This window comes from Eschrichtius robustus, chromosome 8 (genome assembly GCF_028021215.1).
Source record: "Eschrichtius robustus isolate mEscRob2 chromosome 8, mEscRob2.pri, whole genome shotgun sequence".
Lineage (NCBI taxonomy): Eukaryota > Metazoa > Chordata > Mammalia > Artiodactyla > Eschrichtiidae > Eschrichtius > Eschrichtius robustus.
The window spans coordinates 109451013-109472483 of NC_090831.1; the positions used below are offsets into that span (position 1 = coordinate 109451013).

Below are 21471 nucleotides of genomic sequence, written 5' to 3' on the forward strand. Positions count from 1 at the left end.
AATCCTCCTAACCTTGTTTCCTCTTAGTGATTTTCCATCCACTGCCTCCCTCGCTCTGCTCCTTGGCTATAAATCCCCAGCTGTCTGCTGTATCTGGAGTCAAGCCCGATCTCCTTCTCCATTGCGAGAGTCCTGACACCTATTGCAGTAGTCCTGAGCAAGCTCTTCCTTACCATTTTAACAAGTGTCAGAGCCATTTTTTCTTGAACACTCAGGCAAGGCCCGGCCTGACCTGACTTCAGATCTGTCGCAGCCCTCAGCATAGCTCTCTCCCAGGAAAACCTCTCTCTGCAGAACCTCATGCCAGCGGCGCAGGGAATGTCCCCAACCATACCTCTTCTAGTCCTGCATTAGATGCACCTCTTGCCTCCCTCCCAACCCTCACCCCCGCCCCAGGTTCCTGGTTCATGGACGGCGTGCCCTCCTGGGACTGGATGGTGGAACCAGGGGAGGGAAAGTCGGCTGCCCCTGGAGGTTCAACCTCAGCCAGCTCTCGGCAGTCCCGGCTGGCTCTGCAGCAGCTGGCCGGGAGCTAACCCAGGGGGAAGGGGCCCTAGATTCCAAACTGTGTCCCGTGGAACCCTAGGGTCCTGCATGGTGGGTGGTATGCGGGCACCAAGGCTAAACGGTGGGCAACGGCACGATGGGCCGTTCCAAGGAAGGGGTGCCTGGCAGGTCCCCGGGCTGAGCCACAGCCCAGAACGTCCTCTCCCAAAGCGAATGGCCACTTTTTCAGGGAGGAGGAGGCACCGCCAGAAGGTTAGCCGGAAGTCTGCCGCCTGTCAGCCCCGCCCACCCTCTGGGCTGCGAACCCTGGAGCCTGCCCTGAGGTGAGTTACCTGTGGAAGAGGCAGGGCTGCTTCCCAAACATCACCACCACGTTGCTGCCCGCGTTCAGGTTGGTGCCGGTGATGGTCACCTGTGTGCCTCCGGACATGGGCCCCCGGCTGGGCTTCAGGTCTGAGAGAGTCAGCGTCTGTGCAGGAAAGGACCTGGCCTGAGGATGCTTCTGGGTAGGCCTGAGGCAGCACCCCATTCCCGGATTCCACTCGCCCTCTGGAATCCTTAGTCATGGCGGCCTCCCAGAGAGCAGGCTCAGTTTACCGAGGCCTGTGGGGACAGGCGAGCATGTGCACCTCTACACTAATAACAGTCATAATAATATTAGCTACTATGCAGTGACCTTTTAAGTGGCAGGCTTTATATTTTATGTGTATCGATAGTGAGATATACATTTTTTTAAATCGCCCAATCTATTCTACAAGGTAGGCATTATTACCCATCTTAAAGACAAGATTCAGAGATGTTAAGTAAAGTTTCCAAGGTCACAGAGCAAAGAAGCGGCCTGAGAACTGACTCCAGGGCTGGAGTTCTCCACCACCTCTCCAGTCTCCAGCGAGGGTCGCTTTCAGGCAGGTAAGTTGCCCCTTCCACAGGCCTCTCCAGAGAGTTGCCCAAAGCACCCAGCGGCCAAAGCAATGAGATGTGTGAGCCCCAGGGAAACCCAGGAGGAGAAGCAAAGAAGGGTCAGTGGATTGAGTGAAGAGTCAGATTGGGGATGGGGGTGGGGATGGGGGAGGATCTGTGAGCTGAAGATTTGGAGTCTCAGTTTGTTCTTTCATTAGCATTTTAATGGAAAAAACTTTCCTCAGTCCCAGGTGAGAAGCCTGTATCTGCATTTAAATGACGATTTCTCTCTCCTCGTACTCCCTTAAAGAATTCTGCACCAAAAGTTGAACCCACTCAGCTCCTCAGAGCGGGCAGGCAACCTCCCCTCCGAAAGGCCTCGATCGATAACACTAGGGGAGGAGAAGAGAAGGCCCAGCGAAGCCCGCAGCCCCAAGGCCTGGCACGCGCGCGCCCCGCTCCCCGCACAGGGCACACGCGTGGGGACACGCAGGGACCCACGGGAACATAGGCGGACCTCTGCGCTCGGCGTCCGCCCAGCGCAGGCGCGCTCGCGGGGCCCGCCCACCCAGTCCCTGCAGATCCCGAGCCTGGCAGCCCCCTGACACCCACCAAGCCAAGCCAAGGAACGGCTTATGCTGGCTCTGGCTCAACCGAGACCCCGCGCTAGGGGTGGGGGTGGGGTGGGGGGAAATGAGACTGCTGCAAGAGCCTTCCTTTCTCAGCTTTGCCTACACCGTGCTGTGTGACTCAGCACAAGTCACTTACCCTTTCTGATCTCAAAGAATCAAAAAGTGGTCCTCTCAGAGGCGCATGACTGTTTTCTGGTTCTAACTTCCCACAAATGGTGCCTCTGCTCCACTGTCTGTAAAGGGAGAGCTTTCAGACCTGGCTCCTGCTGACCTCCTCAGAGAGGAAAGGGAAAGTGAGGGAGTTACTTAAGGCGTTAAGGGGCAACGTGGAAAGGAGAACAAGCTCCCTGGCAGCCTAGGGGTGAGGGTCCTGGGAGGGGTAGAAGTGAGTAACCCTGCTGGCTTTGCAGTGGCCCTCCTGTGTGGGGCTGGCTGGGTGCTGAGTTACTCTGGGGGTGGGGAGAGGATGATATGGAGACATGTTTTAAAGTTGGGAGAAACTATTAATTATTCAAGGTTCGCTTCAGAAATATTTGTCAGTGGGTCTGCACGGGAAATCAAATTCGGCATTATTTGCCATCTCTTCCCTTGGCTCCCTCCCTGGATGCAGGCAAAGAGGGGGGAAAAGTGTTCCCTCTACAGAGATCTCCAGGGATAGAACTGGCGACAGCCCAAGAGTGCCGCTTTGTGGTCTATGGGCCTTGGCGTCGGGGTTTTGGGTGAATAAACCCACACATCAGAGCCTGGCCCGATTTGTGGAGGGAAACTGAGGCAGGCCCAAACCTCGGCACTGGGAGGGGCTCCCCAGGCCCTGAGAGGCACCCCTGAAAAGGGGCTCGCCAGGGGCTTCCATGGGGGTCCCAAGAGTGCCACCTGCCAGCTGCCCAGCAGGGTGGGAAGGCAGTGAAGGCTCGGAGGTGCTGCGGGTGGGCGTGTGACAGAGGGGCATTCGGTCCTTCCTGCCTCCCTGGTATGACTCACGGGGGACCTCTGCCCCTCATTCCCACCCTGAACCCCTCGGAGCTCTGTTGTCGGCAGTGAGGGGGGGGGGTTGCTCAATGACCAGGTCCTTAATGCAAACTGGGGTCTGGGAGGAGACTGGGGTCCATGGCACCATTTCTCCCCCCGCAGCTCTTCCCAAGCGGATGTGTATCGCCAGGATAGTGCCTCCGATAGGAAAGTGAACACGAGTCTGAGTCCCAGGGACCCACTGGACCAATGCATTTTTGCCTTGTGGCAACAACTCGCACCTTCCCTGCCCTTGTGCTCCAATTTCTCCTCCTCCCCATCAACCCCCCTCTCCCCACTCCCTTCTGCTCCCATCTTTTGGTGCCCTTCCATGTCACACCTTATGCCGGGAACAGCCTCCCGCTACTCGAGATCCATATGGAAAACTGTATTCTGCCTTAGACAGATCCTGCCTTTCCTTCTGGCTCCTTCCATGAAACCTTCCCTTAATACCTTACATCCAACCACATCCTGCTCCCAGGGTAGAAACACTCATGCAGGCAAGACCTTCCCTGAGAGCAGAAGAGGTTTTGGTTGTCTACCACATAGATGTGTTATAAGAATTAAGCCCAAGAGCAGGTATCACAGAAGAAGGAGACAGAGAAGGGAAGGGAGTCAGGCCACTCAGAGGCCTGAGGAAGGATTGGACAGGCAGGGCAGAACACAGCAAGGAACCTGGACAAAGTCTAGAGGCAGTGGGCACCCCGGGCTCTTCTGGAGCTGGGGGCTGACGTGATGAAAATGGTATCCCCCAGTGTGGCTGGACTAGAATGGGTTCAGACCAATGGCAGGGATTTAAGGGGGCCACTGCAGTAGCAAAGGGAACGGGAAAAGTAAGACTCCAGGATGTGGTGGTAGAGGGACTGACATCAGGAATTAGGGGAAGCCGAGCCACAGGCCACCAAGATGGTGGGCCCGGGTGACAGACCACTGGCAGACATGGGCAAGGGAGGGGGACACGCTGTTTACGGGAGCTGACAGCTCGGGTGGACCATGGGAGGTGATGGCAGGACATCCAGGGGGCGGCGGCCTTTGAATTAGTCGCAAAGGTAAGAAGCCTGGCTGGAGACACAGCAGAGACAGCCGAGGCCCAAAGGACACATCAGCTTAACGAAGTAGCGGCCGTTCCCGGTAGCGTTCACTTTGTCACCGCCAAGAGACCACAGGATAGAAACTGTTCCAGGTAACTGACTGGCCAAGGAAGTCCAGTGCTTGCTTTGGCCATGCAGCGGTGTCCTCCCTTTTACCACAGCTGCCAGGTAATTTCAGAGCCAGATTTCATGCCCAGTTTTCGTATGCCACGCCACACCACTCAACCGCTTGGGGAGTGCGGTCCGTGTGTCTACCCATCTCAGTCTCTCTCTCCCTCTCGTCATCTCAGCTCTGCTGGAATAAAAATGTCTGTGTTTATAAATATAGATATGATATACTATATATATATATATATATATATATATATATACATTTATGTAAATATATGTACATTCATCACTAGTTGTCTTAAGGTATATTGGGTTTAACTTGGAAATTCCCTCAAACCCTTTCCGAAGAAGGTGGGAGTACAAATGCTAAACGAATACGTAAAACTACACACATCCACTAAATCCATGACATGTGTGTGTTCCTCTAAGTGAGCTCCTGTGTGGGTTTAGTGACAGCCATGTTTATAAGGTTGGTTAGCTTTCAAAGAGTAGAGAGGGAGGAGTGCAGAGGTCAGGACCCACGCAGAGAGGGGCATCTGAGGCACGTCCCTCCCAGGTTCAGCACCCCCCCGCCCCCCCAAGCCAGTCACATCGTGTGCAAGTCCTCCATCTCCTCTCTCCTTCTGGGCTGTGGGCCTCCTGGGGCAGGGGCTGCAGGGGTCTGACTCATCACTGTAACACCTGCAAGCCAGGCCCATCAAACTATATTATAAAATGCAACCAACTAAGCAAGTATTTATCAAATAACCTAGGGAGAGGTATTGTGCAAGGTGATACGTGGTTGTCAGTTAAAGGGAGGAAGAAGAAAGAGGAGGAAGGCAGATGAAAGAAGAGAGAGGAAGGAAGGAAGGAAGGAGAAAAATGGGCTTCCATGACATATTTCCGGGCATTTGATACCCAGTCATAAAATCCATCATTTCAGGTTTCCAGCTTCCAAAAGCAGCTCAGAATCATGAGGAAATGATCTCATCACATCTGGCATTAACCCCGAGAAGTTAACTGGATGGTAAAACAGTTTTGGCAATGATGCGATGTATGTAGCAGGGGATGTGCTCATGTCTCCAGCGTCCCTGTCGTCACAAGGCAGGGAGGTTCCCAAGTGCCCGTGCTCACAGAACCCCTCACCAGGGCTGGTCCGGTACCATGTTCAGGGGCCAGGGAGGGTCCAGGCTGGAGGGAATGTGAGGGCAGGGGTGAGATCTGCAGAGAGGCCTTGGGGTGGGGAGGGAAATGTGGGGAAGGGTGTTGGGGCGAGAGGGAGTAAGATAGGGATAGGACGATGGTGAGTGAGGAAGGTGGGGTGACTGGGGATAATGGGATGGAAGTGGTGGGGTGCCAGCAGGGCACAGTAGTCATGGTGGCAATCATAGAAATCGTAAAGGCAGTGACACTAGAGGTGATAAATCTATTTTATCTAATTTTCACAATAATACCATGGGATAGATGCTTATTATTATCATGCCCATTTTACAAATGGAGACACTGAGGCACAGAAAATTAAACAACTTGCCCAAGTCCACCCAGTTAATAAGCGGCAGAGCCAGGGCTCAAATCCCAGGCGTCCCCATGCACAGCCCACACTCTCACCCACCGTGTCACGCTGACACTCAGCCAGAAGGGGACATTGGGGCCCGAGAGCCAAAGCAACTTCCCTGGAGCTGCAGCCCAGCCCAGCCCAGCCCAGCCAGGATGTGAATCCAGGTCTTCCCGACTTCCAAGGCTGTGCTCTCAAGCGCTGCAGGACGGGACTCCCATGACTTTGGCCTGGGTTTGCCCACAGAGGTCTAGAAGGGCTCAGCAATCATGGTAAAGAGGTCTATGGCCTGTGCCTGGCCAGGCCGTTGGTGGCCGGGACTCACCATGAAGTAATAGAGCTGCGAGGACCTGGCCATGAACTCGGGCCGACACACAGCCACACAGATCTCCACGAAGCCGGCGTGCTGGCTGGGCTTGGCCTCCCCCATCTCACACACGATCCTGCAGGGTGGAGAGGACAGACCCCCACGGGTCACAGGAGGGTCACAGGCCTCCCTGCCGTGACCCCTGGGCCCTACACCTACCCAGGCCTCCTTCTCTGTAGTAAGATCTCAGGGATGGGCAGGGAAGGAGGAGGTGAAAGATACCTGATTCCTCCCTTCGGGGGCTCCTCCCTGGTTCTCAGGAAATGAGGAAGTGTAACCTACAGGGGTCTCTTTAGAGGCTCTCGGTAAAATGTGACTTACCCAAGGGCACACAGCCATCAGACAGGGACCTCGGAGCAGCCCTAAGGTTTGCAGGTCCTCGCCTAGGAGCTCTTTGCTCCCAAGGCTTGGACTGCCCCAGGCAGGGCTTTCTGCTCCCAGCCCCAGCGGGGGGCCTGGCGGGGGAGGGGGTTTTCATGCCGGGGGGGGGGGGGGGGGGAGGGGAAAGGGCGGGGAAGAGTCATAAATTCTCCCCTTTTAAAAAATTTTTATTGTTTCACTTACAAAATTGATTCATACCCTTTGAAAGCGAGACAGTACCAAAATGTGACAGTAAAATAAAGTGTGCCTTTCTTCACTAATCTCTCTCAAAACTTTGGTGTATAAATCCTTGCAGACCTTTCTCTAGACCTATGCAAATATATAATATATATAATCTCCATTTTATAAATGAAGAACTGAGGCACAGAAAAGTTTGGCAACTTGCCCAAATATATAGATTTGCCCATATATCCACGTGTGTATATATATTTATGTCTGATATTATGCACACATATAAACATAAATGTGTATATATACACACATACAATTACATACAAACATACATATGTAAAGAAACATATACATGGTTTTAAAAATAAAAGTGGAACTTAACCACCCATTATTTTTAACCCCTCCCTTTTTACTCAACAAAACAGCATGGACTTTCCCTAATGTCACAGTACACACAGCTCCGCTTTCTTCTTTTTAAGAGCTTCATGGTATTTCATATGATGCCTGTGTCATCATTTATTTAACCAGCCTCCTATTGTTATACATTTAACTTACCCTGATTTTTCTCCTACTCCAAATAACCCCGCAAAATGAACCAACCTACACACCTCCTTAAGCATTGCATATTTATTAAAATAGATTTCTGAGAAGGATTATTTGTGCTTTTTTTTTTTTTTATTCTTTATTTTTATTTTTGCTGTGTTGGGTCTTCGTTTCTGTGCGAGGGCTTTCTCTAGTTGCGGCAAGTGGGGGCCACTCTTCATCGCGGTGCGCGGGCCTCTCACTATCGCGGACTCTCTTGTTGTGGAGCACAGGCTCCAGACGCGCAGGCTCAGTAGTTGTGGCTCACGGGCCTAGTTGCTCCGCGGCCTGTGGGATCCTCCCAGACCAGGGCTCGAACCCGTGTCCCCTGCATTGGCAGGCAGATTCTCAACCACTGTGCCACCGGGGAAGCCCCTTATTTGTGCTTTTAATGTTTGATAGTAGTGGGAAATAATGGTCCAGAAGGACTGTCCCAATTTTTACTTCCATCAACAGCAACTGAGTGAGATTACTTCACTCTTTGTCCAACACTAGATATTATCAGTCCTTTAAAATTTTTTCTAATATAATAGGAAAAAAAAGATCTCATTTTCATTTTTATTCCCCTGATTACCGGTGAGGTTGCATGTATTGTATGTGTGTGTGTGTGTGTTTAAATCTTACATAGCCTTCCCTGTGACTTGCCTGAAGCCCTCTCTTTATTTCGCTGATGGATTATCTTTCTGTAGGAGCTTCTGAATTAGGAGAATTAACTTTTCTCCATAATAAATATTGAAATTATTTTCTCCCAGTCGATCACTTGTTTTTCAACTTGGTTTATAAAGTCTTTTGCCACTTGAAAGTTTAAAACTATCTGTGTGGTTCAATTGCTCATTCTTTTACTTTATGGCTTCCGGGTTCTGTGTGAGAGTCTAGCAAAAATATATGCTTTTCTGTGCAGATAACATAATTAAAACATGTTCAGTTTTTTAAAAAGTACATAAAAGCACTTGCCATACCTACATTCCTCTCCCACCCCAACTGCATCACCCAGAAGTATCCATTGTCAACATATTGGTGTACATGTTTCCAGTCTTGTTTTCCTTTTACAAAATTAATTATAAACTTTGTGTTCTGCTTGGTAAGCTGTGTTCTCACTTAATATACCTTGAGTATACGCCTGGTCATGATTCTTCTACATATCACATTTAATGGTTGTGTAGTTTACTGTCCTATGTATAGACAATAATTTATTAAAGTAATTAATTCCCTATTTTTAGATATACAAATTGCTTCCACATTTTCACTGTTACAAATAAGGCCAAAATAAGCATTCTTGCAAATAAATATTTGTGCATTCTGTTTATTTAGGGAAAGTTCTAGAAGTATTATGCCCAGGCTAAAGATGTTTGACCTGCATTTCCAAACTGCCTTCCAGGAAGGTCGTCCCAATTTACCCTCCCGACATGAATGTATGAATGTGCTATTTCTTATGCCTCTCATCTGCACTGGGGGGGCATTAACTTTTAAAAATTGTTCCCCATTTCATTGGTTACTACTGATGTTAAACATTTTTTTTATGTGACTTTAGTTCTTGGTCTGTCCTGTGAATTGCACATTCATGCTCTTTGCTAATTTTGTGAGAGTTGCCTTTTATCTATATCTTTTATCTAACCTCTTTAAATGTTAAGAAAAAGCATACTGTAACAGGCCATAACAATACTCTCAGTTTATCATTCATATTTTTACTTTGCACACAGAGTTTTTGGTGCACAAGTTTTGTCTTACATACTCAAATCTCCTAATCTTTTCCTTTATAATTTTTTCTTTTGCAGTTATACCTGGAACACCTTCCCTTTCTTGAAATCAAATAAATTCTCACCTGCATTTTCTTCTAATCCTTTCACATTTTCATTTTTTACCCTTAACTCTTTACTCCATCTGGAATTTACTTTGGTGTATAATATGAAATAAGAATCTGATATTGTACTTTTTCCAGGGGGTGAAATTGTACCACTTATTGAATGAGCTTTGCTTTCCTTGCTGATTTGAAATGTCATCTTTATCACATACTAAATTTTTATGTATCAAGATTCTTTTTCTGGTGTTCTATCTTATTCCACTGATCTAACATGTATCACAATATTTAATCATGTGGCTTTATAATATTTTTTATATCTGGCTATACAAGTCCAGAGTAGGGCGTTTTAAAGTTCCCCAAATCACAATATATCCGTAGCAGCCTGCTTTGGTTTTGTTCTAGGAAGGACAAAAAGTTGAAGGAGCCACAGAAAGGTCTTTGGGTAAGTAAGTGATGATGGACCAGGATGGGTCCTACCAAGCCTGGAGCCTTCAATCATCTTATCTACTATGAGTGCTTTGGGAAGAACCAGATGGCAATCAAGGAGGAATTGAGGATGGCAGGACTGATGGTTCCAGAACCACAAAATCTGGGTAACCCTCAGCCAGCACAAGCATGAACGCACTCACCTACCTAAGTGAGACCTTGCAAAGAGTCAGTAACTTATGCACACAGGGACAAGTGGCAAGGTTTCACTCCGGGAGGGGCAGCAAAGAGGGTGTAGAATATAGATTCTATTGCGCTGGTGAATATTTATTTCATGCTTGTGTTTGCTGGGCTGGAAAATTGTATTTACTTATTTACAAGGTAATACATGACTCACAAACCTTCCCTGCCATGTAGGTTAGAGGTCAAGGTCACTCGTTGAACGGTCCTCTCCGTGGACCAGCAGACTTTGCTGGAGAAAAACAATCCAAGTCCCCACAGGCCTGAGAGTGGGTGTGAAGGTTCATTCTCAGCCTCCATAGAGGGTAGCATAGGATTAGCTTCTTCCGTAATTGGGGGAGGACAGGAGTGGGGAGTTAGGGACAGCGGAGGGAGTTAGGGTAAGGAACTGAACTCACGCTTCTGCAGATTTTGATTTTGCTTTGTCTTGCTCCTACTCATCCTCACACCTCAAGGAGGTAATGATCACTTTCCCCTTTTCTCCCAGCCATCTCCCCTTCCCCTTTCTGGACTTCTCCCAATATGGCAGCTAGCTAGTTCAGGGGCTGGGGAGTTTGTAGGAGTCCCCCACACCCTCGAACGTGAGGGACATTCTCCTTTTCTGTCCATAAGTTCTAAGACCATCTATTGTTGATCGGGGAAGGTAAGTCAACATCAATCATCTATTTATATGGATTTCTCTTCCCTGCTCCTCCCACGTCTCAGATGGCCTCCACTTACTGTTCCGCAGGGATGTAGCCATCTACCAAAGGGCTGCACTCCACGCCGGCCACCTTGACATGGGAGGCGATGTCCCGGAATTCCAGGCCCAGGTTCTCCCCTCGGATGGTGACCTTGGTGCCCCCTTCCCGGGGGCCTGTCACTGGGATTATCTAGAAGGAGGAAGCACAGTAATCAGACACCAAGACCGAGCGATCCCCCACTGCTGATGGGGCAAGGGAGAGGCTGCGGGCTCTTCCCTATCTCCACTCCATTCCCTGAGCTGAGTCCAAGTCCACGAGGGCACCCAGGTCTGGGACTGTCAAGGGTCAGGAGCTTCTGGTAGAATAGTCTGTGTTTGTGTATGGTTTTAGGAGCAGGGTTCAAAGCCCCTTGTTCCTCTTCGCATTTCACAGAAGAAGAGAGAGAACGTGATCTGCAGTGTTACTGGGTAATTCACAGAAAATTGGGATTAAAGCCTTCCAGCATTTGCTCATGTTGGTTCCACTCTCAGTGAAAATGAACAAGCCTCCTATCAACCCACACGGCCCTCCACACGATGGCATCCACCCATCTTTCAAGAGCCTTGTCAAAAGTCACTTCCCCATCACCAGATGTTCTCTCGGTTTCTCTCCACTGAGATTTCAGGACACCTTCTTTGTGCTCTTTTCACAGTTAACGTTTGTGTCGGATTCCCCACCCTGCCACCCCCCTACCCCCACCTCTTCAGATCCTGAGTCCCTGAGAGCAGGGATGGCGGTGCCTCCTTTCTCTGCGTGAACTTTCCAGGGAAGGCACCGTATTTTACTTCTTGAGCTGTAATTGTGCTGGAAACCCCAACTACCCAAGCATCTTCCTGGAGTTAGAAAAGCCTTCGTCACTGCCCCTCTGCCTTCGTTGTTTGGCTTGGTTTGTTTGGGTTTAATTTAGACTTTACCCTCATACACTTGCCCAAAATGACTGGCTTTCCCTCCTAAGACAGCACTGTTGATGCTAAAAACCCATGGCTGGAATGTGAGGATTCAGCCACCAAAGGGCCTGCTTTGAGGTGGCGGCTCCGCACAGCTCACGTGACCTAATCATGACCTCCCACAGCAGTGACCTCAGTGGCAGAAGACGTTCCATGCCAGCCTCTCCTGGCATTTGACGGACCAGAGAAGGGCCCGTTTCCTGTTCCTGGTGTCTCTGAACATCAGCACCTGGATCTCGGCCAGCGTCAGTGGGATCACAATTGGAGGAGCCCAGATAGGCTACCTCTTAATATTCCCTACTCTCTCCATCCCCCCAGGGTCACAAGTCGGGGGGTTCCATCCTGGGGGGAGGGTGAAAGATGGGGAAGGGAGCGACAGCTTTGCCGGGCCTTGCAGGCTGTTCACCTACAAAGTTCAAGATACTTCCTGCTTCTCACGTATGCAGGTGCGCACATCTGTGAGTGTGAGGGTTCATGAGTGTGTGGGTTTGCACATGCACGTTCCCACTGCAGTGAAAAAAAGAATAGGTTCTTTGGAGACACAGGCTTGTTTCTGTGTGAGGGAGACAGACAGATAGAGGGGGGGGGGGTGGGCAGCGGGAGTCCCTGTCCTTCCCGGATGGACTGCCCAACTAGTCCCCAAAGCGCCACTGGCACCTGGCAGCAGCACCTGCATGATATTCCAGCCCTGGCTTGTCGTCCTGAAAAGGGAGTTTTATCTCTGGCGCAGTCCATGGTTCCCCCGGATCCCTGGAGGGCTGATGCCGGTATGGAGCCAGTAAACAGCATCCGTGGCAGGGAGGTTTGTTTCATTTGCCATCTCCTCCCTGTGATTTTTTTTGGTCTCAGGCCAAGAAGAAAGCCAGTCCCACCGTTTTCACCAGACACACCATTAGCAGTCCTGAGAGGCAGCCCCCTGGGGGATGGCTTCTTGCTACGGGGCTCTGAGGGTGGGGGGCGGCAGGAAAGGAGGGGGGGCCCTCGTTCAGATGTGGCGCCAGAGGCATCCACCTGCCTTCCTTCTCCAGATAATTCTGTAGGTAAAACACATAAGTATCTTTCCCCAGTTTGAGAATCACTGTTGAGATTCCTACCCATGCAGGAGACTGAGAGACTGAAGTCGGGGCTGAATGAAGCTCTCGGCGTCTGGAAAACCAGGAATGTGGAGGGTGAAGGTGCCAAAGCGGGGGGCACATCTAGAGGGCCACGCCCGAGAGGCTGCTTTGCCGGAGGAAGCTGCTTACTCACGAGTCGAGCTCCTTCCTGCCTTTACACGTCCCCGGTGGGTGGGCATGCAGCGTTTGGGAGGGAGGGTCAAGGGAAATGTATGGGTGTGTTCGCCTTTGTGGTGGCAGAGGACAGCAATCCAGTAATCAAGAGACTTGGCCTTCAGGGCCCCTTGATTTACACTTTGGTCAGAGTAAATCTGAGCATCGGTCTTTTCATGTGGGAAAGGGTGATAATAACCTTGGCCTTGGCAGGCATCATGGGTTGAACTGTGTCCCCCTAAATCCATATGTTGAAGTCCTAACCCCCAGCACCTCAGAATTGTGACCTTCTTTGGAGAAAGGGTCTTTATAGAGGTAGTCAAGTCAAAATGGGGTCATTCAGGTGGGTCCTAATCCAATAGGACTGATGTCCTCATAAAAAGAGGAAATTTGCAGAGACACACATGGCAGGAAGTCAATAAGAAGAGGCACAGGAAGAAGACAGCCACCTACAAGCCAAGGAGAGAGGCCTGGAACAGACCCTTCCCTCACAGCCATTAGAAGGAACCAACCCTGCAACACCTTGGTCTCAACTTCCAGCCTCCAGAACTGAGAGACAATACATTTCTGTTGTTTACGGCACTTCATTGCAGCAGCCCTAGGAAACCACACAGCAGGGTTGTTGTGAGGCTGGATGAAGTGAGGGATGTCAGGATATTTCACAAACTCTGAAGCACCACACAAATGTTCGGCCTGTGATTGTGCCCGCCGTTGTAAGGGTACCAGATACGGGTGTTTGTGAAACTGCACAGAGCTGGATGCCCAGTGTCCCCTCACTACGGACGGACAGACAGAGCTTCCTTCTCGTCTTCTTCCCCCTGTCCCCCCGTGGCGTTATTATCATCAGCATCAACCATGGCAAAGAGGCACCGAGCACCTACAATGAGCTAAGTGCTGGGCCACAGGTGCAGATGTGTCAAACACCGTCCTGTAGCTGAGACATGCACGTCTTTCCCTTATTTTATGAGAGGAGCAAGGGATTCCAGCCCGGGTGCGGGGTACCTTAGAGGGTCTTCGTGCCGGGAGTGTGGAGGTGAAGACACCAGGGCAGTGATGGGCTTAGACACGCGATTTAAAAATGATTTTAACAATGTCAGTGATGAACGAGGAGGAGGAGGGTGGTGAGATCCCCACGGGCCGGGCCTGCAGCCAGGCATCTTGCATGGATTTGCTCATGTAATCCCTGTCACTCCCCTGTGAGGTGGACGCTTCGACCCAGGGCACGGGTGAGGAAGCTGAGGCCTGGGGATAGAGATGAAGTAGTCCCAGGGGACCCAACAATTACTTGGGATTAGCAAATGGAGCTGGGATTCAAACGCTGTTCTCTGTGATCCCACTGTCTGCATCTTTAGCCCTGCTCTGCCCCTCACGGCTCCTTGTTCCACGGCCCGTGTCCCCTCTGTCCTCCCGAACTGCGCTCCTGGTCCATTTCTGCCATTTTACAGCTTAGGTCTGGCTTCGTGTGAGTCCCGAGGCCTCTCCACTTTGCCCTGCTCCACCTCTCCGGGGCTGGGCTCCACGCCCTTGACCCCCAGGCAGCCTCACTCACAGGCTGACTGCTTAATGAAGCTGCAGCTGATGGAACTTCATGGCCTCGCCACCAGGACTCTTGGAGACAAGGAGGGGGTGTCGAGAACCGCGAGTCCTTTTGGACGCAGCTCACACGGAGACTCCATAGGGCAGTCGAACCCTCTCTGCTCTCGACCTCCCTTGATGAGGGAAGGGCCTCTGAGCCAAGCCTAAAGCCGCTACGGATTTGCAGGCAAACGAGGATGCCCGCAGCCAGCTGGGCACCTGGTGGTCACGGGGGTGACGGACACCACGCCAGCCATGGCTCTCAGGGCCCCGCCCGTGGCAGGACAGGGCTCAGCGGCCCAGAGCGGGCCCAGCGGCCCACGGCTCACCTCGGTGATGCGGGGATTCGTGCACTTGCTGTTGGTGCCCGACAGCTCCAGCCAGTGGCTCTCGTGGATGGGGCAGTGCTGCCGGAGGGTACACTGGCCCTGGCCCTGGCACCAGCCGCATTCGAAGTCCGGGTCCGCCTTGAGGCACAGCCCGCAGCTCTCACGCATGGCGCCGCACTTATAGAGGTGAACTGTGGGCAAAGGGCAAGGGGGGCTTGGAGGTGGGGGCGGGGGGCTGGGAGGGGCCCGGGACTGCGGAGCAGGAGGGCAGTGCTGGCCTGGATGATGGGACGTGAGGCAGCCTTGTCCCCCCCCGCCCTTCGGATGCAGGGGAAGCCTGAGCAGAGGATCGCGGCTGGGAGGTGGAGTCTCCCTCAGTCTCTGGGGCCCTCCTTCCAGCCCGCTCTGCCCCCCTCCACTGTACTCCCAGGAGCCACCCCCCTGCACCGAGCAGTCACAGAGCAGTGAGGGTGCTGGAGAGGCGCGGAGAGCAGGCTTGGCTTGGGTGGGGGACGGAACGGCACTGCCCACGAATGGGAGCTGCCCCTCCCTCCCCCTGCCTCCCTGGGGCCCTCCTTCCGCACCGTTATTCTGAGCTGGGTTATCAATGTTGAAGTGCCCGTTCCACACGACCGTCAGCTTCACCGGCAGGTTGTTGATCTCCATCCCTTCGTAGGAATACTGCAGCCGGGGCCGGAAGGAAAGGAGAAAGCTGGGTCACAGAGATTTCTAGGGAGGGCCCAATGTTCGGCCTGGTGTCCGCAAGAGTGCACGGGGTCAAAGGCAGGCCAAGACTGTGCACGCACGTGTGTGTAAGCACACATAGGCACGGGTGGGCAGGGTGGGCACGCACATCTCAGGGGACCAGAACAGGGGGTCAAGAAGCTAAGGCGGGGAGATGCCAGGCAGGCCTGGGGGGGACACCCATTTGGAATGTGGGTTCACAGAGCAGATCTGCGCAAGTGGCTTGGCCACCTTCTGCGGAGGCCTGTTCCTGCCAGCTGGGCTCTCCCCTGGAGGTTAGTGAGAGAGGAACCTGCCCCCGCCCTGGCTGCGCAGGGGAACCTGCCAGTCCTCGATGTGATTTGGGAGCTTTAATTTCTAGGACATGTTCAGGGGAGGTGCGTGCTTTACCAGAGAGAGACCTGGCCAAGCCTGATCAGCTTGCAGGCAGGGAGAGTGGTTGCAAAGGGGAAGCAATGGAGGAGCGGCACCCTTCAGGGGATGAGTGGCTGAGGGTTAGCAGAGGAGAGGGCTGGGTGAGAGCTCAGAGGTGAGGCGGGAAATCCTGAGGCCCCCCTAGGGCACAAACCTGGGAATCTGGGTCAGGACTCCAGAGGCTCTAAGGCAGAGCAGGGGCCCCAGCTCCACGGCTGCCCATGGTGGGGCGGCAGGGAGCTGCCTCTAGGCCTCTGGGCCCTGCTTCCCTGCCGAGCTCTCCTCTAATGTTCCACCCAGCTGGGTCCATCCCATGGGACTGTGGTGCTAAGGGGGGGAGGCGGTGAAGTGGGAGGTACCTCTCAGGCAGCCCCCAGGATGCCGGCCCCCATCTGCCTTCTGACAGCAGGCATTCTCTATCCCCGGGGAAGGAGGGCAGGCAGCTAGGAGCTTGGAACCTGCCCTGGGCAGCTTTTCCAATCCCTACCTGATGGATGATTTTCTCATTATTCCACTAGATTCTGCCCACCACAGCGGGTGGGATGGAGGAGCAGAGCTGAGACAGGTTTTCTGCAGAGGAGGGGCTGAGGATGGGCGATTTGTTGGAAGAGTTCAGTCCAGGAGACTTGGTCTGAAGTTGTGTCTGCAGAGCCAGTGGGCTCTCTTAACGCAGAGTTTAAGTTTGGTGGGGCTGGGCCGTGGGGACGCTCGCGGCTGTTGTGTCAGGCCGCTGAGGTTCCCTCCTTCACTGAGGGGAGGGCAGCACAGGAACTCGGGAATGCCCCGCCTGTGGAGGGTCTCAGGGCCTCTGCCTCTGTAGCTTATCCATAGGGGCTTCTAAAGGAGATGTTGTCCTCTTAACCTGGGAAATTGCCCTACGTTCCTGAGTGACAGAATGTGCTCCATCAGGAGCACGCTGTGACGCTGTCCTCCTATAGACACGTAAGTAGGGTGTGTGTCCAGCCTTCTTCCGGCTCTAACCTAGCACGCCAGAACTTTTCACTAACTCCCTGGTGATGGCGCCCTGGCCAGGGAGCCACATGCGGTGTTCGTCCCACAGTGGCGGTGGTTTGCCTTGCACCATCCACACTCCCGCATAATCGCCCTCAAGATCTTTGACACCTGGGCCAAGGCCAGGGTCCGGGCTGAGCCATAGAATAAAGCAAAGCTCCCCCACCCCTGCAGAAACAACACTGGAGAATTTTGTTTGATCAGCCCATAGCTCAGCTGGGGACCCATAAGCTTTTCGCCACGTAGCCCAGTAGCCAGCTCCCCAGAGGTTACGTTTTTTTGCGTCTGGGTGGGTCGTTCCAAGTCGTCGTGAGCTTTTCTCAAAAAGAACCTCTTCCCCTCTCATGGTGGTCTATGGACCACCTTCATCAGAGTCATGGGGCTGGGGCTGGGGATGAGGTCTACTAAATGCAGATTCCAGGGCCCCACCCAGACCTGCCGAATTGGAATCTCTGGAGGCAGGAGCATTTCCAATTAGGGACTCTGAGTCTGGTGCTGCTAAAGTTAGAGAATCGCTGCTCCTTGCCATCTGCTGGCAGCAGGGAGACAGAGGACAGCCAAGGGGGAAGTGTGTAGCGGGTGCGGGGGGAGAACCCTTTCCAGACGCCCCTTCCCATTTCCTCCTCTAGCCAAGCTCCACTGCCCCCATCCTTCCCGTCCCCTTCCTCCAAGGCCCCAGTGGGGGAAAGGTGGCAAGGGCCAGTGTCAGGCTGCTCCGACCTCTAGGAGGGATGCTGGTGGTGCCTAAATCGGCATCGAAGCCAGGCTCCTGCCTCTCAGGTCTGGGTCTGTCCAGGACCCAAAGTGGAAGCAGCAGGCAGCGACCAGGGGCGTGTTGGCCGAAGATCAAGAGAACCTTCAGGCCCCTCTCAGGAAGGACCTGAGATCCCCCAGAGAGCAAGGCAAGACACACCGCCCACGTATGCATGGGAGTTTCTGCGTGCATGAATGTTTTTGCATGCGTGCTGAAGTGAGAAGAGGTCTGTGCACATCCGTAGGATCTATGCATTCAGATGTGCGTGTGCATGTGAGCACACACGGGCACACACGTGGACTGCCGTTTAGGGGCTCCACAGTGACCGGCTGTGTGAATGTGGGCAGAGGATCCGAATCTCAGACTCCCCACGTGTAAAGTGGGAATTACACGCAGTGCGTGCCTCACGGGATTGTTGGAAGGGTCCAGATAACCATCCGATGCTCTGGGCACAGTGCCTGTTGCAGAGGATGAGCACCCAAATATTATCGTGTATTTGAATCTATGTGTGTACACTTGGGGATGCAGTGCAAAAATATACCTGTGTTCCCTGTGTTTACGTTTATGTGGAATAATAATAGCAGCACTTATTGGGTGTTTCTGCGCCAGACACTTGGTACACATGGAGATGGATGCATATGAGAACACTTATGTGTTCGGATGTGCGGTGTGTGCACGCATTTTCTTTTTGAAGGAAAAATAAAAAAGGCTTTAAGGATCAAATATGCTGGGCATTGCTTCCTCTTTCTCTTCCCCATTCCTGAGATCTCAAGTCTAAAATATTACAGAAATCATTAACCCCGGTGTTGCCCACCAACCCCTTGGCCTCTAGGGAGGTCACGCTCCTTCCTGGAGATGCCCTCTCTCCCCCTTGACCTGCATCCTGCAGGGGGAGGGGCGGACTGCTGGGGACCCTGGACCACTGGCTCGCATCCCCCGACCACTCCCCACCTCTGCTCCACTTAGCATTTATATAGCTCTCTGTGATCAGTGGGCAGTTAATCCACACGAAGCCCAGAGCTGGGGGAAGAGTGTTTCAGGCTCCTATGGGCCAGGAGGTTAAGTGTCTCAGTCAAGGACTGGCTCATCGTGGCCCAGCTCTTGGACAACGTTGCTCATCACCTGGGGAAAGAGTGAACCTCAGTTTCCCTACCTTCTAGAGCAAAGAGAAGACCTCTGTATAATTTGGACGTTCTTCCCTCCAACCATTCCCTTGTCTGAGATATTTTGCTGGAAAGTTCTATCATTCTGTCACCAACGTTAAGACACCAGTGTATGCTGTGTCCATCTCCAGGACCCCAGAGGCTCAGCAGACCCATTTCCAGCTGTGTTCCAGTAAAGCGGGAAGGGGGAAAATTTACCCCCTATCGGTCTCCCTGTCCTTGTTTTGCACGCAGTAAATCGGGGCACCACGAGAAACCATGGGGCCACCGTGGGTCGGTGGAAGATGGGCCTAGAGCCCTAGGGCGTCATGGCCGGCACTGCAGCCGGCCGGCTGCCCCCTGAGGCCCACTGACGCCCGTGATTGCCAGTGACTGAGGGGCGGGACTGGGCACTATTTTTAGCAGCACTTGACATCTCCCGGAGCCTCTGTCTAAAGGAGGCCGTGATACCCACAGTTGCTCCTAACCCTCCTCCAACTGCTGCCTGTGAGCTGCCCTGTTCTCTGCCAACAGGCCCCCGAGGGCTACAGTGACTGGCCCAGGGCCTGTCCCCAAATAGGGGGCTGGAAGTGACCTGCCTGTCCACCCAGCCCTGTGTCACCCCATGCAGAATGCTCCTGTGTCTCTCTTTTCCTTCTCTGCTCTCCTCTGAGACCTCCTCTGCCATCAAAAATCAAGGGTGGGGGGGCGGGGTTGATTTCTCTGTTGGATCCTTCTCTCCTCCTCCCCCCATTCCAGAGAGGTCATTTAGGAAATGAAACAACAGTAACTCTTCTTCCACGATCCTCTCTGTGGCAGATCAGACCCTGCTATAAAGTGCTCAGTTGCTGGTTTTGGCCTAACCTTTGATTAGGGGGTGTGTTACGAAACTGGGTTAAAGTTCTGAATTTGCTACTTACTTGCTGTGTGACCTGGGGCTGGTCACTTGCCCTCTCTGGGCTTTAGAGACTCGTCCGCCCCCAGCGCAGTCACAGGATCAAGTAAATATTCTCTCAGGTCTATTCCTGCCCTGATGGTACGTTGGTTGTTTTCCATAACTATGGTAAGGGAGGCTTGCCCCTGATTATGACCCCAAAATTTTTTTAAGGAAGTCACTTGACAGCAAGCAGTACCCTGGCCCAAACGGCATTTCAGCTGGGATCCCACTGACTCCCTGAAAAGAGAGGCTCTTGGGAGGTCAGAGCTGAGCCCTCCTGAACTGTGTGATTTCCAGCAGGTCCTGGTAGGCAAAGGGGACCCTCCTGGAACCTACTCTTTGTGGGGTACACCTCCTGTTGCCTCAGTTTCTAAGACTTTAAAATGGTAGAGAAACAAACATTCCCATCACCTTTCTTACTAGGGTGTTGAAGTGAAAAATGCAGGCAGGCAGAGTAGACTGAGCTGGCTGAGTTGCTTTGGAAGCAGGGCCCTGGAGACACTGAGAACTGTCCATGAGGGTGGGGAGGCCTCTGGGGGATCCCCAAGTCCAGGGGGCCAGAGTTCAGTGCAAGCCCCCCTCCACTCCTCGGCGGAGGGCAGGGTGCAGGCAGGGAGCTTAGAAGTCACGTCCTCTCCTTGATGGTCAGAGCCTTGGGCTCCGGGTCTCTAGCCCCAGTGTCATGTTTCCACCATGGTTTTGGTGTCTCTAATCTCCTGGAAGCAGGTCTGGAGGCACCCAAGCCCATGTACCCTGGAGGTTGACTGATTGGGCAGGACCCCGTGGACCCTTGTCCAGGGCCTGAGGCCTCCAGGGACCGGAAGCAGATTTGACCATCATGCCCTGGGACATCAGGCTCCAGGATGTGAAATTCCCACACAAGGAGCTGTGTGACCTGTGATTTCTTAGATCCTGAGAATTCAACATCAGACCAGCAGACGCCCATGCTGGGAGTCAGCAGTGCCTTTCCCTGTCCCACTGGTGCCGACCAGGGTGCCAGCACTAGGCTCCCCGAGGGGGCACCACAGAGGAGGAGACCTGGCCCTCACCTGCCCAGCTGTTACCTGGGGTACCTTCCTCTATTCAACAGAGTCAGCCGAGGCACAGGGCCCATGATGTCCGCACCCATCTCTTGGGGGAACTCAGAAGCCGCAGACTCTGTCCTCCCTCCTGACACCTCTGAGGCCTGGATCCCTGGGGCAGCTTCTCTGAGGAAACGAGGCTGTTTTTCCCGAGGCCTGAAATCCCTACAAGCCTTCTGCTGAGTCAGATGTGGGACTCGCACTTACTCTTCCCGCGGGACTACCTTATTTGGGGGAGAATCATTTGAGCCAGACTCTTGGGGCTGGTTTGCTTGGTCTCAGGATTCACGAGGAAGCAGGAGGTGTTTAATGTCCCTTTTGCTTGCAGGTTTAATGTGGGGTGCTGCAGAAATCTGCAACACAGCCTGGCCGCCAGTGGAGGGGGGAGATGTGGACGTGGGAGGGGTGGGGACACATCTGGGGTTTCAGAGGTTGGCAGGTCAGCCACCAGCTCAGTTCTTGTAATGCTGAGCAGCCCTGGGCCAGCATGTGGGCCTCTCTGAGCTCCATTTACCCCTAGATTGCTTCCTGCAGGAAGCGTGGGGTGTTCCCAGGAAGAGCTTTGTCCGGGACTCTCCTGATCCCACATCACATCTCCAAATACAGTCACCGCCTATACGTACCCAGAAGCAATGACAGGGATGAACGGCAGGCAGTGTGGTATAGGAGGAGACCCCAGACCCAGGCCTGACCCTGCCACTCACGAACTGTGTGACCTTGAGCATGTCACTTACCCTCTGGGCAAGGGCGGGTTACCCTGGAAGTCAATGGAGACTCAGGGTCAGCTTCAGGGCC

The 21471-nt window shown here is 53.0% G+C and overlaps 1 protein-coding gene across 2 annotated transcripts in view; it reads right to left on the minus strand.

Annotated features, from left to right (window-relative positions):
• PLXNA4 (plexin A4) overlaps window positions 1-21471 on the minus strand; it is a 445428-nt gene that overhangs the window by 59959 nt on the left and 363998 nt on the right. For both annotated transcript variants that reach the window (XM_068549473.1, XM_068549474.1), the window contains exons 11-15: window positions 15177-15273; window positions 14593-14783; window positions 10472-10623; window positions 6109-6226; window positions 840-976 (exon numbers count right to left, since the gene is read on the minus strand). In XM_068549473.1, coding sequence (XP_068405574.1) covers window positions 840-976; window positions 6109-6226; window positions 10472-10623; window positions 14593-14783; window positions 15177-15273 — 695 coding nt within the window. The remainder of the gene's footprint in view (window positions 1-839; window positions 977-6108; window positions 6227-10471; window positions 10624-14592; window positions 14784-15176; window positions 15274-21471) is intronic.